Genomic DNA, 16,148 nt, shown 5'->3' on the forward strand with positions numbered 1-16,148 from the left:
CACAGGGACTAAAACCTGCAGGTCCTTGGCCCATCTGCAAAAGGGGACAGAGCCAAAGGGCATGCTCCCCCCAGCCCTAAGCCACCACAGAGGACACACAATAAGAACAGTGGCCCTGAGAGATCTGCACATCCTCAGGCAGATGCAGGAGTTCCCCAAATCTTTATCAGCTGTGATTGGTCACATCCACAGATGAAGAATCCACAGATTCAGGTTAGCTGCATACACTATGCACATACATGTCTGTCTACACAGCATCCACAAGGTAAGTACAAAACTGAGTGCGCCACGTGGGTGACACATGTGAGCATGCCTGTGCACACACGTTATGTAACACCAGCCTGCTCTGCCCAATCCAGGAAGGCAGACCTGATGCCCTCCCAGGCCACAGCAAGACAGGAAGGAAGCTGAAGGTGCCTGCTATTTCACTGCTGTCTGGTCTGGAGAGACTCATCATGGGGGCCTCTCACACTCGATACCACGGCAAGGTTTCAGCTAATGGCTTCCCCACCTCAGATACATGGATGGACCTAGTCTGGAGAGTGGTGGCTCCTCACCTGTTGGGGATCTTGGAAATGTCTATCTTCTCCCTTGGGAGGACATAGGGGATCAGCACCACTCTCTGCAGGTCAGGCAGTCCTGAAGGAGGGGTGGACAAGGTCAGACCCAGCTGTTGTCTGTGCATGCACCCAGGGCAGGACCCCAAGTACCTTTTACAACTCGCTGCAGCTTCTCCAGGTGGCCATGCTCCTTGCCGTTGTAGACAACAGCCTCCACGGAGAAGATAAGCTTTGGCTGAATTTGAGAAAACCGGTCCAGGACACCCTGAAAATGAGAGGAGGGATCATTGGAAACGACAAATGCAGGAGAAAAAAAATGTCAGTGTCAGGGCTGAGCAATGCCACTTGTCCTCAGCACCTGCAGCCAATACAGGCAGCCCATACAAACTGCAGCCACAGCCAGGAAGTGATGGCCACACCGAGGAAGCCCAAAGACTCGGAAGCATGACCTAAAACAGAAAAGGTTCTGTCGGCCCCAGCAGAGGGTCCTCGCTACACAGGCCACCTCTCACCAAAGCCCTCCACAAACACAGTCGCCTGCCTCCCAGAAGGGTGCACGTTCTGTGAAACCTCGGTCTAAGAGGAACCTGCATCCACCTGCAAGTGTTCACATTCTCCTGTAAGCACGCACGCTGCTTGGGAAGCCCTGGCTGGAGGAGCAGGTTGACCAATAAAACTGTGCACCACACATGGGGAATTCACATCCAACCAAGGGTAGCCCTATCCTACCGCCCATACAAATTAATGTAGACAGGCACAGCCATGGGACCCCTTTGCTGTACGCCCCCAAAGGAGAACAGATCAAAGCACTGAAGCAGACTTCCTCAGCCCCTACCCCACCCAGGATGGCCAGGAGGCCACCACTGCTAGCAAGGCCAGTGAGGCAGGGAAGGCTCCACCCCTCTGCACTTCTGCCAGCAGCTGCTCAGAGGACTCTCACAGGGACACCAAACATCACAGACAGGGTCCCCACCTGGCTGCAGGTCTGGCCACCTGCAGAGGGACCATTAGGCTAATTAGAGCTCTAAGTGTGACTAATTAGTTGCTCCATTGCTTAGTGTTTCCAGAGCTCCCCATGTGATGCTCAGCAGGGAGAGGCGCTGACTCAGCAGGAATCGAAAAGGTGGGGGACAATTCAAGGTGCCCCCCTACTAAGGCTACAGCAGCATCCCCTCAGCCTGGTAATCTGTCCCTGCCAAGCAGCCCACTTGGAGTTATGATATACCCTAACGCCTGGGCATCTCGTGTTCCGGGACTGAGTTCACCTTCATTTTCCCAAGCCCACACTGATTGATAGCCAGAGCACAGGCACAGTGGGTTCACTCCACCTCCCATGTGCAGGGCACTTGCCAGGGAACCCACAAAGGTCCCCATTCTCCCAAAATACGAACATGATCAGAAAGTCATGAGGAAACAACTTCTGGTGTTGTTGCTTCTGGTTCCAATTCTAAAAGAGTGTTCACAATGCAGACAGCTCAGAGAAGAATGGGACAGGGCACTGCTGCTTGCGCCAGCACTTATAGGCTGAGGTGGAGGATCACGAGTTCGTGAGTTCAAGGTCAGGCTGGGCCAGCCTGAGGGTGAAGGTACTAGCCTGACAGCTACCTAAGAAAAGGTGAAAGACAGAACTGACTCACAAAGTTGTCTTCTGACCTCCACATGCTTGTTGCATCATGCATATCACACAGACACAGCATACACACACATAATTATTTAAAAAAATAAGAGTAAAGCTCAAAAGCAGGGCTGGTGACACACACCTTCGATCCCCGCACTTAGGAGGCAGAGGCAGAGGGATCTTGAAGTTCAAGGCCAGCCTGGTCTACAAATCGGGTTCCATGACAGCCAGGGCAGTTACACAGAGAAACTCCTTCTGGGGGAAAAAAGAAAAAAAAAAGAATAAAATTTAAAACTAAAAGGAAAGAATTATACTAGTGGACTAGTATAATATAAAAAATTATTGTTGGATGGTGGCACATGCCTTTAATCCCAGCACTTGAGAAGCAAAGGCAGGCAGATCTCTGTGAGTTCAAGGCCAGCCTGGTCTACAGAGTGAGTTCCAGGACTGATTCCATAACTACCGGGATACCCTGTCTCAAAAAACAAACAAACAAAAAAATTAACTTTTATAAAAGTACTATATAAAAAACAGTAAGCCAATTTTTTGTCCCAACAAAATAAAATTCTTGCCAAATCTGATTGAGAAGGCAGTCCTTAGCCCTGAGAGTCACTCACACATAGCCCCTTACAGTGCAGCAGACCATGCCCAAAGTGTGGCTATCACCTCAGAGAGTCTCTGACTGAGGGCCATCACCCCTGCCTACCAGTAAACGCAAGTGTGAGGGCCGTGAGATCTTGCCTTCAGAAGGGAAGTCTCTGTGGGGGCTGTCAGCCCTGGAAGTTCACTGAACCCCATTGTGGTGCTCTGCTCAGAACAGAGGGGAAAGGGAGACTCCCCCTGGGGTGACAAAGACCCAACCTCCCTGCTCTACTCTTCCTTTCCCCCATGAAAGTCCCCTTTGCGCCCAAGACTCTCCCTGGATAGGGCACCAGGGATGACAGCCCTCTCTATCCTCCATCTTTGAATAAACCTGATTTTTCTCCAACCCTTGCCTCCCAGACACTGGCTTTTGAGTGGTGAGTGCCCGGGACCTGGTGCGGCGATAACAGTGCCCAACACCTGTCTCCCTTCCTCATTCACCCCATAAACAAAGGGTTTCCTAACACTCCAGGACCACTGAACACCTACAGCACAGACACAGGGGCCTGTCCTGGTCTTTGCTATAGGAAGTGTTCAACCACACAAGAACATAAATTCTGCCTGTTGTGTGGTTGAGACACAAACACGGATGGAGAGTCCTTGTTTAGGTGGTAAAAAAAAAATGGTTGTCACTAAACACTCATAACAATGTTCGAAGACCTTGACCTACATGCATGTTCTAAGCTTGTCAAAGTCATGCCCTCCTTTGACTCTCATGGCGCCAGGACTTGGGAACGTTACTGAGAAGAACTGACTTAAGACCTTGGAGCAGAGCATGCCAAGAAGCCAGCGACATCGCTGGGGCTGCAGCTTGACCCCTAGGTACCAGGGCTCCCAACTGACAGGTTGCTCTGTTGGAGCAACACACAGAATAGATGGCAGGACAGAGTGGGTGCTGAGGGCCCTGAGCAGATCACAGCAGCCCCTAGAAGGGAACACCAGGCATGGGACCAAGGACAATGTTCACAGAAGGAAGGGCAAGTCTGCTAGAAAGCCCAAGGCCAGAGAGGCTGGGAAGGAGCTAGCCTGGGAGGGTGTTAGCAGGTGGCAGGGTCTTCATCTCAGAAGACCATCTCCATTTTCAACTGGCCAAAAGGAAGACCCAGTAAGTAACCAGAGGCCTAGGGCTCAGACACCATCCATGGGGGTGGGACACCCCCAGCCACAGTGATAAGGCCTAAGGTTCAGACAATGCAGAGATACCCCCAGTCACAGTGGTAGTAGTCAGATAGCAAAGAAGACAGGCATTTCCAAGTCAGAGCCTGCAGGTCACAGCTGAGGCTCCCCCTGGCCGGGCAGGTGAGGTAGAGATCTCAGAGCATGTGAAGGAGCAGTGGGCCTGCTGAGGTCCCAAAAGCTGTGCCAGCTGCCTTGTGCTACAATGAACACCCCGCCAGCGCTTGGCAACCAATCAGATGTCGAAAGCAGTGGCTGATGTTGAGTCACACAGATGGCCACCCAGAGTGAGGACAGTGGCTGTCCTATTTCCACTCACATAACCCTTAAGCCACTAAAGCACATTGCAGAATGAGGGCAACAGGCTGCAGGCTGAGCCCTAAGCACGTGGCCTCTTAGAGGGTGGCCTCCCTGATGTCTCTAAAATAACAGAAAACAGAAAAAAACCAAGAGGCTGGCAAGTGCGGCACTGAGCGGTCACGTCCTGTGGCGCAATGGCCCACAAGTCCACACATGTGCTGTATACAGAGCACAGCAGACTAGCAGCGGTCAGGAGACTAAGACAGGCCATGGTGCATGTCAGAGAAACGGCCCTCCTCCCTGCTCCAGAAACCCTTCCCAGCTGGTTTTCACCCTCAACAAAGGTGGTCAGCGTTGAGTAGGCACAGTCTGAGCAGCAGATTCAATGACTTTGGATCTGCCCAAGGCCACAGTTCATAGGGAACAGATGTGGAGATGAGCAAACACTGGGACAGCCAGGGGACATAGGGCCCTAGACCAGGAGCCAGTAGGCAAAGGGGAGCCTTTCATGAAGATGTCATTTATCTGTCCCCTGCCAAGCAGCTCTAGGCTTGCTTCCTGTGTAAGGCAGGAAAGAGGACCAGTGAAAGGAGACCCTCCCTAGAGTCTGAAGCTGAGTGGCTAAAACACAGCAGCAGACTCTGGTCCAGGAGGAGATGCAGTCAAGGCCCTGCAGGATGGAGGAGACAGTGGAGCCCTGCTGCCCCCTAGTGTCAAGAAACAAGCAAACAAGAATTACACGGCCTGCAGCTGTGACTCCAGCTTGCAAGACAAAGAGCCAAGGAACCCACTCACTGGAAACCAGTCCTTTGGAGTCATAGGCCTCTCTCTGGTGGTAACATCTACCCAGGAGAGGGTACTCCAGTCCACGAAAGGGTGCACCCCCCACCACCACCACCGGAAGGCTCTGCCTTAGGTCTGCAGCCCCCACACAGGATACTCCAGTTCTGATGACAAAGTGCTCTCTCCCTGACAAGAGCCAGTATTTACTGACCCAACAGTTAAAAGGGTCCCAGCCACAGAGGCCTCCTGTGTCCTCTCAGCGCCCATAGGTGCATTGTGGGTCCACATCCCAGGTTCTAGACCTCAGGTGGCCAGCCTCATACCCAAAGACCTTTCTGCCACCTGACTCTTAACCACCACCTGAGGGACCCAAGCAGAATAGCACCTAGGGCCACCTTGTTAGAACCTCCTATGAGGACTCCATGGGCCTCAAATAGCTTATTCAGCCCCACAGTAGACCCTGGGGCTGGTAGCCACCTGCAGAGTTTCAATCTAGGCCAACCCTTGCTGATCCCAGACAGTCCTGGGGTTGGTTCTATGTGGGAAAGGGCACAGGAAGTAGAAAAGAACACATGGAGCATCACTTCTGCTCACTGGGCCATGGACCAAAGTAAGGGGCCCTGAACAATCACGCCTCCTCCATGAGAAGATGAGATGATACCTCAAATGCCTTTGCCAAGAGAACAGGCCTTTTTTAGCAGATGTGAGTTTACACATTCACCCCTGAAGAATGAGCCAGGAAAATATCCCAAACTCAGCCCATGCTCGACCAGTCCAGCACCCAGACCAACCCTCAGCTGCTGGCTACACTAACTGACCCAGCCTGGGTCAGAAGCAGCTGGCATCAGGAGAGCTGGTGGCATGGACACCATGTGTCCCGCTACAGTGTACATCCTCCTGGCACTTGGTAGTCCATGAGTTCGGGGCCCTACTGACCTGATGACTGTGCCCAGAGAAAGCTTTCCCCAGTCGCTGTAGCACACTTCAGCTGCCTGGGCCACTCTGGACACACCCAGTGCACCATGGTTCCACAGAAAGCCCAAGAAGGTTAGGACAGGCATTCAGGAAAGCTCAGAGTCCCAAAGTCCCAGGCAGAGAAGGCAAGGTGACATCATGACACCAAACCAGCAAATACTGTTGCACACACCACCTGCTAACTGAGAAGTGAGAACCACCAGGCAGGAAGGAAACCAGAACCAGTTTGTTTGTAAACTTCAAAACAAAGCCCAAGTCAGGTGAGGTGGCTTATGCCTGTAATCCTAGAACTTGAAAGGCTAAGGCAGGAGGATTGAGTTCAGACTCAAGGGCAGTCTGAACTACAGACTATGTGCTCCATCAATCAATCCCAGCACCCATGACAAGATCCTTCCTTGTAGCCTTCCCCTCCCTCTTATGGCTGCCCAGGAAGACACTCAGAGCTCAAACAGCCACCAGCTCCAAGGAGTTGGGGAGCCCCCACCAGAGACTCTCTTTGACCCTCCAACAAGACCCCAACTCACATTCACACCAAAGTCTGGTGACGTGGAACTCCAGATGGCACCAATACTGGCAGCAGCCAGCATGGCCTCCACGGCGTGCGCACTGTTGGGTAGATAACCTGTGGGAGGGAGGGGAGAAAGCTATGGGTTGAGGGAGTCAAAGCAACAGTCTTCTAGAAGTTTCTCTGAGAGACCTGAAGTATCTGAGAAACAGAGATGCCAGCAAGCACACGCACCATGCCTCACTAGTCCATTCTCCACACTTGAACCAGGGTGATCCCTACCCTTCCCAGCTCTTCTCCCTCACGCTGTTTGCTCCGTTCAGTCCCTCAGGTGTTCTAAGCATCTTCCTCCCTGGGGCCTTTGCACTTTGTACTGAAGCACACCTACACACGCACCAGCTACACTCGTGCACACCTGTCCTTCAGCTCTTATATCACACGCGCTTCTTCAGGAAGGCCTTCCCTAAGCTAGGCACTTAAGAAACAGCTGGGAGTGCTGGACCAGCCTGACCATGTTTGTAGCACCTGTTTAATGTGGGGTTCTCAGGTGACGGCAAAGACCTCCCCTGTCTTCATATCTGCTTCACCAAACGCCTTTCAGCACACTCTGCACACCCTAAGAAACGTGCTGTCTGGCAGATGGGTGGGTGGAATGAGAGAGGGCGTGTGGGCACATGCACAGAGAGCTGTGTGGAACTCTTCAGGGCAGGAGGGCAGGCCCCACCACTTGGGAAACTGGCACCATGCAGGGAGTCAGGGAATATCTACAGCCAGAGGTACCACCATCAACAAAGCCAGACAGTGCCAGCGCTCTGGGAGAAAGGACTTCAACCCAGGCCTTGGGAGATGGGCCATAGCCAAGTGCTCTCCAGAGAGACACGACAGTTTGTACTCTGCCTCTCTAGGTTCGTGTGCTCCATAGGCACTCCAAAGGCAGGGCTCAAGCAGGGTCCCCTCAAAGAGTCAACTGGTGCCTGGCAGGTGGCAAGGCCACTGCAGAAGTGTTCACTTGCCCGTGAGCAGAACTGAACAGCCTCGTCATTGTTGTTACCCAAGGGAGGCTGGACTCACTGCCCAGGGGAGTGCGCAAACAGGGACTCCCTGCTGACATAACCAGCAGCCCGCCCTCTTCCAAAGTCGTCAGGCCTACCTTGGGAGCCACATTGCAAGCAAAAGAAAACAGATATGATCAGTTTAACTCCCCTCCTCAGCCCTGCAGGTACCTGTGCTGTTTGACACTTAAGTCACTCTTCACATGGGACAATGGTCAGGGCAGCAGGAAGCTGACTGAGACCCACAGAAGGGCAGGCCAAGAGCCAGCCTGACTCAAGAGCCTTGGTTGCTTAAGCTAGTCTCCCCAGGGAGAGCCCAACCCCGGGATAGGTCTCAAAGGTCCCCTGGCACTGTGTTACCTTCTCTCAGAAACACCTGCTACAGACAGATTTGAAAAAATATGCAAACGAGGGCTGGCTCACAGCTCAGCGATGGAGCCTTGCCAAGCATCGGCCCTGAGTTCCAATCCAACACCATAAAACAAGCTGGTGGGAAGAAAAACAAGAATAAGAAGAGGCAGCTGGGCAGTGGTTGTGCACATATTTAATCCCAGCACCCGGGAGGCAGAGGCAAGTAGATCTCTATGAGTTTGAGGCCAGCCTGGCATACAGAGCGAGTTCCAGGACAGCCAGGGCTACACAGAGAAACCCTGTATCTGAGAGAGAGAGAGAGAGAGAGAGAGAAAGAGAGAGAGAGAGAAGTGGTTTCAGCTGTTGCTTACTTCAAAAAGCAACAGCTGAAACAGGGCCAAAAAGGACACAAGAAAAGTGATGCTCAGCTCCGCAGTCTGCAATGGTTGCATGCAGTGACGCATGCACAAGGAACAAAGTTCCAGGCCAGCCCGGGCCACACAACAGGGGCCTGCCTCCAAAGACAAACGAATGAAAACCTCAACTGAGGGACTGCTGGCCCGGTCCTCACACGCACTCCCCTAACAGCGATTTACTGGACGCCAGCTGTGTGCCTGGCCTTCCACAGCATGTGTCAGGCCAAGAATGGAAACAGAGCCTATCTTCAGGGACAGACCCGGAGTCCATCCCCGGAGAATGCAGGCCAGACAAACAACATAAAGATGACATCAGAGGCATGAGCCCACAAAGTAGAGTCAAGCTGACATTGGAGATTGGTGGGGAATCTGCCGAAGCACTGCCGGGGTGGCCCCTAGGAAGGTGGTGCCTGTGCACCTCGGTGTGCCAGGTGCAGTGGGGAAACACAGGACTCAGGCAACAGAGTGGGGTGAGCTGGCACACGCCTTTCCTGCCAACCAGCACAGGCTGTGCTCACTCCATGCCCTGCCCACCATTCCATGCCCTGCCCACCATTCCATGCCCTGCCCACCATCTAAGAAGGAGCTGCAGAGCTCCGGGGCCAGCCCCGGATCTGCTCCCTGCACTGTGGCTACAGACCCACCCTCTGCAAACACAAGCTGGCATCTGCTGTCAGCCAGTCTCCTCAAGAGAGGCATACCCTGCCAGAAAACGGCACGTAACCACTCAGATCATCACCCTGGCCTGTGGCCTTGCCCAACTGTGGGTCAGGGACTGTGCCCCAAGCTGCCCTGGAAGAGTGGCTCTCCCTGGGCACACCCTACCCGCCATTAACTAACTGAAGCTGTTGGGTGAAAGACAGCTCCCCACAGGCCTTCCTCCTGCTGGGAAACCAAGATGAAAGCAGGACTGGAAAGGTGGCTGCGCGGCTCTTAGCGGGTAGTATAAAGCCACCTGAGGGAACAATGGGGTGCAGTGACAGTTTGGGAGGGACTTCCAGGCCTGGAGGCCTGCAGATTTCAGTGTGCCTCCTGAACAGCAGTCCCCAATAAGCTCCTGGGCCCAAGTCCGGAGACTCCCTCTGTCCACGTCTACTGCTTTCTTCTTTTGGGGAAGAAAGGCACTGAGAGAGAATAAGGTTCGGAGCAGCTCTGAGTGGGGCAGGTAGAGGTGAAAAGCCATGACAAGTAAGTGCCTGGCATCTGTCACAATGCCCCCTTCCTACAGGCACCTTGCTCTCATCATCCGCAGGGCTAGGGCACAGGCTATGTCTGCTGCCTGACCCCCTTTCCTCCTCCACACTGCCCCACGGTGGCTCTAATGCCTATGGGCATCTGTTAATCTGCCATCTGCACAGAACACACCCGGACATCTTTGCCCCTTTCTGCTCTGGAAACAACGAAGAGAATTCCACAGAACAGTAGGGTAGGGGATTCTTACTTTATCTTTCTTGTTGTTTTATGTTGTTATTGGCTTTGTTTTGAGATATGATCTCCCTATGGAACCTGAGCCAGTCTTGAACTTGCAATCCTCCTGTCTCCCAAATTCTGGAATAATGGGTGCACCACCACACCCAGGACATTCTGCAATTCACACTATGAATCAACTCTGACCCTGTATAAGGCTGGAGTCATACAGGGGTGTGCTCTACACATGACTAAACTTTTTTAAGTCTCCCTACTTCCTGGGCCATTTTGTTTAGTTGGTTTGATTTGGTTTGAGTTTAGTACTAGGGATTGAACCACCACAGCACTAAAAGGCATTTACCAAAGGGAGGGAGGGAGGGCAAGGAAGGAGAAAGGAGGAAAAGATAAAGGGGAGGGAAAAGGGAGAGAGATGAGGAGGAGAAGAAAGAAAGAAAGAAAGAAAGAAAGAAAGAAGAGAGAGGGAGGAGAAAAGCTCTTACCGACCACACGGTCCCCCTTCTTCACGCCCATCTTCCTCATGGCGGCCGCAAACAGAGCCACCTGCTGCCGCAGCTCTCCAAAGGTCACCTTCACAATCTCCTCTCTGCCTTCCCCTGAAAAGAGAACAGGACAGCTCAGGCATAGGCCATGCAGGAAGGGACCTAAGTCAGCCAGGACAGGAGAAAAGGATCTATACATGGGACAATGCAGAACAAGGCCCAGGGTGGCGCCACTCCAGAGGAAAGCCACGCCCGGTGCTAGCCAGACTCCAACTACAGGAGGGACTCCCAAGAGGAGATATTGATGAAAATAACCAGACTGGCAGAAGATGGAAGGATCCCAGAGTGCACTACGGAGGCCAGCAAGGAAACCAATATGAAGCCAGCATGTGCACAGCTGTCACCTGTGACAATTCTTGGCACTGCCACCACCACATGTCCATCATCACAAAACCATCCTGTAGTCACACACCCCTCATAGTCACTTCTGCCCCCAGGAATTGCCAATCTGCTACTCATCTAGACAGTCTGAATGGTGAAAGGATTGGCCTATGCCCCATCTGTAATCTTAACTACAAATGGTTCTGTACTGCCTGTTCCAAGAAATGGCAACTATGTCAAAAGGTTATTATGACTACCTGTTACTATGACTACTTTGTTATGACCACCTTGTCTTTGTTTCAGGAGGTCTTTATGTATGACTAACTTATTAGACTTAAGTGCTGCTCTTGTAACCCACCTATTTTGCCAGCCAAATCACCCATTTAGAAACTCACCACCCCTGAACTATAAAACCTTGTCTTCCTCATGACCAATGCTGACCTCTAGAACTCCGCCTTAGGAGAAGGCAGTCCATGTACACAAATAAAAAGCTTGCTTTAGTTAATTTGGCCATGATGATTTGGGTAGCTGTTCTTTCTCCTCCCATCTTTGGGATTCCAGTTTCTATAGCCAGACAGGCACAGCAGCTGCCCTTGAGACTGCCCTTGGGCTTCCCCTCAGTGTGGCACATGTAGGACTGTCTCCCGTTTTCAGCATCTGTCACCTCCTTTTCATTACTGAGTAGCAGTCCACCTTCAGTCAAGCTTCGATGGTTATATTTTTACTGACTAGCTAATGCAAAAATTAAACATTATAAATAGAAAAAAATAAATGAGTTGGGTGTGGCAGCACACACTTTGAAGCAGAGGCAGGTGAACCTGTTTAAAGTCAGCCTGGTCTACATAGCGAGTTCCAAGGCTGGCCAGAGCTACAAAGTAAGATCTTGCTAACCTGCCTACCACCAAAAATGCAAAAGAACATTAAATGATCACTGTTGCCTACAGAGGCCTCACTGTGAGGGCTCTCCAAGGCTCACAAGAGTCTTCAGTGAAGAAATTATGTTAAAACATCCATGCTGACTTCTACCTATCAATTACTGAGAACTGAAAACGGCAGTGGAGCAGGTGCTTCACACAGCCCCTGCAGTTTCACAGGCCTAGCCCAAGTGACCCGTGGATCATTGTGGAAACCACGAGTAACAGCTGGGTTGGCAACTCAAGCCCATATTCTAAGTCAGTCAGGGCCACTAAGTGAATAACACTATCTCTAAGCCAGTGGTTCTAGACCTTCCTAATGTTGCAACCCTTTAATATTGTTCCTCATATTGTGGTGACCTCCAACCATAACATTATTTCATTGCTATCTCTCAACTGAATTTTGCTACTGATATGAATTGTAATGTAAATATCTCATATGTGACCCCCGTGAAAGGGTCCTTTGACCCCCAAGCTGAGAAGCTCTGCTCTAAGTAGAAGTAAAATTGTGCTGCAGACAAGTTCAGTGGCAAAGAGCATGCCTATCCCAGCACAAAAAGAAGATCTTGCATCTGCCCAGGGTCCCACTGTGGGGAGCCAGCTGCCTGCTGAGAGGACTCTTGTGCTTTGTAAAGGCCCTTAGGTGAGGGGTGAGGCCTCAGCAGGCAGCAGTAGACCAGCCAGCTAAAGCCAAAAGGACTGAGGACGGAGGTGACAAACCAAAGATGGGTTGTCAGGTGTTTTGTCACCCTGCACAGCCACTGCACTGTGCTGTGAAGGAAATGGAGTCCTGGAAGAAGAAACACTGGCTTTGGGAAAAGGAGGCAGGGAGCTTTGTGGTTTGGAAATGCAACGAGAGCGAGCCTCCTCATCCACTGAGGCACAAAACTGGTGCGGTGTCTACAGCCTGGGCCATTTCTATCCCTGGTGGCCATACTCAGAGAGCACCCCCGCTGTGCTGACAAAGGCCTCCATGAGCTGCCCGCGCTCAGTGGAGCAAGAAGGCTGACATGCCAGTGGCTTTAGCGAAGGAAGCCTGAGTGCTGTAGTGGATGCCTAGGTGAGCAGGGTGCAGCCAGGTGACACCTGTGGGGCACAGGGGCAAAGGTGAGTTGGAAAAACAGCATAAAATGAAACACAGTGATCTTCAAACTGTGATCTGCTCACCACCAGCCTTGGGAAGGCCAACTCCGGGCCAGGGAGGAGGGCAAGCTCAGTGTGATGTCAGACACTGAGCTTACTTTTCAGCACGAAATTGTAGGCTGACAGGGAGCCCTGGCTTAGGGGCACCTGCCACTCTGACAAGAAGGAAAGCGGGCTCAGCAGAACTCCACCTTTAAGGAAGGGAAGAAACAGAGAGTGAGATAGAAGAGGACTCTTCCACCCACGGTAGGCAGAATTTACAGAAATGCCAGCCCAGCTGAGCTGTGTTCTAGGAGACAGGGGACTGGGGCACAGGGATGGTGGATCACCCTTGGCTCAGCACCCACCAGGATGTCCGCACCACAAGCCCTAACCACCAGGAAGGCCACTGTTTCGTGGTTTTGGATTTAAGGTTGTAAAGATTTGGATTTAAGGTTTAAGAGGTTAAGTCTATTCCCATTTTGCAGTGGGAGAAACCAAGTGCTCGTGAAGCATGTGAGCACCAAGTAAAGCGCATGTGTGTATACGGTCCAGAGAGGAAGGCAGGGCGGTGTCGAAACAGGAACCATGTGTGTATACGGTCCAGAAAGGAAGGCAAGGCGGTGTCGAACCAGGAACCATGTGTGTATACGGTCCAGAGAGGAAGGTAAGGAGGTATCAAACCAGGAGCCTGGGACTGGAGCAGAGCAGCCTTCCCAAGCCTCTGATGTACATAGATTTATGTACATCAATGGAGGCAATGGAGCCTTATGGGTGTTCAGGAAGGAAACACTGGTGGGTGCAACAAGACAGACCTTAAAAAGCTAATGTTAGCCAAGCAGTGGTGGCAGAGGCAAGCAGATCTCTGTGAATTCAAGGCGCCTAGTCTATAGAGCAAATTCCAGGACAACCAAATGCAAGAGGCCATGCGCCATGATCACAAGGACGGGGGCGGGGGGGGCAGGGAACAGGTGAGTTCATAGAAAGAAGGCATCCCCTCGCCTTGCCCCGAGCTGCTCGGACCAAAGCAAGGCCCCCTCAGCCCACCAGTTCTTTTCTTAGGCTATTTTGTTCTTCCCAACACTAAGGGCCTTCCCCTAGAACATCAACTTCCTGAAAGGAGGGACCTGCCCGTACGGCTCAAAGCAGCAGTTCCGGCACCTGCCTGGGTCTGAGTGGGTGATGGTGGAAGCTGGCAGGTATCTGAGCCAATGCCTCAGTCTGAACTACACCATGGGGCTGGGAACCCAGGGGAGGAAGAAGAAGCAAACGGTGTTGTTCATTGCCCAAACCTGACATGAGCACTGTGCTGGGTATTTGTGTCGGAAGTGACCATGGACTCTGAGATCTCAGGTGGGGACCACCAGAGATGCTCCAGGAAGCTATATGGGAACTAGACAGCCATCATGTTAAAAGCAGCACAGATTTCCAACATAGAACCTCGACAGAAGAGCCCACATATTTCCTCTGTGCTGAGGACTGTTCTAAGACATGGCACGCACGCATGAGCATACACAAACAAACAAATCTGCCCAGCTTATCCCAACAACAACCCTGAAGTAGGTGCTATCATCTGTCCCTCTTGGCGGTACAGAAACAGCCAGAGACTGAGCAGCTTACCTAAAGGCACACAGCAACAGTTTGTGGCTATGTTATAGAATATTAGCTGAAGATGTGTTACATTTATTTGTGCTATGGAATTTATTTATTTATTTAATGATGCAAAGATGTGTTGCGTTCTTTTATGTTGCATTTGTTTAAATCTGTGAAACTATGTTATTTTGCCTGCCTAAAACAATTGATCGATCTAATATAGAGCTGAACAGCCAATAGCGAGGCAGGAGAGGGATAGGCACAGCTGGCAGACAGAGAGAATAGATAGGAGAAATCTAGGCTCAAGAGAAGTGAGGAACCAGTAAAGGAGGAGGGAGGACTCTAGGGGCCAGACACCTGGCCACACAGCCAGCCATGGAGTAAGAAAGACAGAATGACATATAGAATAAAGAAAGGTAAAAATTCCAGAGGCAAAATGTAGTTAAAGAGAAGCAGGATAATTTACGTTAGAAAAGCTGGTTAGAAACAAGCCAAGCTAAGGCCAGGCATTCACAAGTAAGAATAAGTCTCTATGTATAATAAATCTCTGAATAATTAGGAGCTGGGTAGCTGGGTGGTGGCCCCCAAAGAGTTTAAAAAAAAAAAACAGTAACATGGCTTGGTTTTGAACTAAAAACCTCACTCGGGGGCTGGAGAGATGGCTCAGAGGTTAAGAGCATTGCCTGCTCTTCCAAAGGTCCTGAGTTCAATTCCCAGCAACCATATGGTGGCTCACAACCATCTGTAATGGGGTCTGGTGCCCTCTTCTGGCCTGCAGGCATATACACAGACAGAATAGTGTATACATAATAAATAAATAAATATTTAAAAAAAAAACCTCACTCAAGCTCACTTAGTCCTACACCAAGCCCAGTGATCAGTAACACCCCCTCCCCTGTACACTTCTGACTAAGTAAACAAAACAAACAAACAAAAAACCTTGATAAAGACTACAGAAGCTAGAGACACCAGGAGACTGACCAGTCAAGGTGGGACAGACACTAGGCATGCGCCAGCAAAGAGCACAGCACACTAACGTACCCCAATGGCTCTCACTGGTAGTAGATATTGGCACTGTCTAAAAAACCAAATGCTAATGAACAAAAAGCTAATGGCCCCAGGAAGCTCCACCCACTCACCTTCCACTAAGGCCCACTCTCGACAGAAGAGGAAAAAGTGTTATTACTCAAAGGGGAGCGAGCAGCCCCCAGAAACAACTCAAGACTCTAGCATGAGGCCCTGAGTTGCCCTCTGGTCTCCACACTCACACACTGTGCACCTGCACACTCCTGAAGGTGCACACAAATACACACCACACACACACAAACATGGGAAACAAGGAGCAGCTGAACCCTCCTCAGACCAGCCCTCCATCTCCTCAGACCAGCCCTCTTCACCTCCTCAGACCAGCCCTCTCCATCTCCTCAGACCAGCCCTCTCCACCTCCTCAGACCAGCCCTCTCCACCTCCTCAGACCAGCCCTCTCCACCTCCTCAGACCAGCCCTCTCCATCTCCTCAGACCAGCCCGCTCCATCTCCTCAGACCAGCCCTCCATCTCCTCAGACCAGCCCTCTCCATCTCCTCAGACCAGCCCTCTCCATCTCCTCAGACCAGCCCTCCATCTCCTCAGACCAGCCCTCCATCTCCCACAGAGCGGTCTGTTACTTCAGGAGGGCATAGACCAATATGCCAATACCCAGTCGGAACCCTCCCTGCAGCACCTCCACACCCACAGGCCCACACACATTCACCACTCAGGACACCGAGGGGACTCACGGGCCACGTAAAGGGCGACTTTGTCATTCTCCTTGTGCCGTAGGAGGTTCTCCGCATAGTTGAGGCGGCTGCCTCT

The 16,148-nt window shown here is 51.6% G+C and overlaps 1 protein-coding gene across 2 annotated transcripts in view; it reads right to left on the reverse strand.

The window, feature by feature from the left end:
* The window catches only part of Aacs (acetoacetyl-CoA synthetase), a 40,451-nt gene that overhangs the window by 15,246 nt on the left and 9,057 nt on the right, over nucleotides 1-16,148 (reverse strand). For both annotated transcript variants that reach the window (XM_085678649.2, XM_048447171.3), the window contains exons 4-8: nucleotides 16,073-16,148; nucleotides 10,286-10,399; nucleotides 6,579-6,676; nucleotides 711-825; nucleotides 558-639 (exon numbers count right to left, since the gene is read on the reverse strand). In XM_085678649.2, coding sequence (XP_085534775.2) covers nucleotides 558-639; nucleotides 711-825; nucleotides 6,579-6,676; nucleotides 10,286-10,399; nucleotides 16,073-16,148 — 485 coding nt within the window. The remainder of the gene's footprint in view (nucleotides 1-557; nucleotides 640-710; nucleotides 826-6,578; nucleotides 6,677-10,285; nucleotides 10,400-16,072) is intronic.

Source organism: Myodes glareolus, chromosome 2, assembly GCF_982192425.1.
Source record: "Myodes glareolus chromosome 2, mMyoGla1.1, whole genome shotgun sequence".
Lineage (NCBI taxonomy): Eukaryota > Metazoa > Chordata > Mammalia > Rodentia > Cricetidae > Myodes > Myodes glareolus.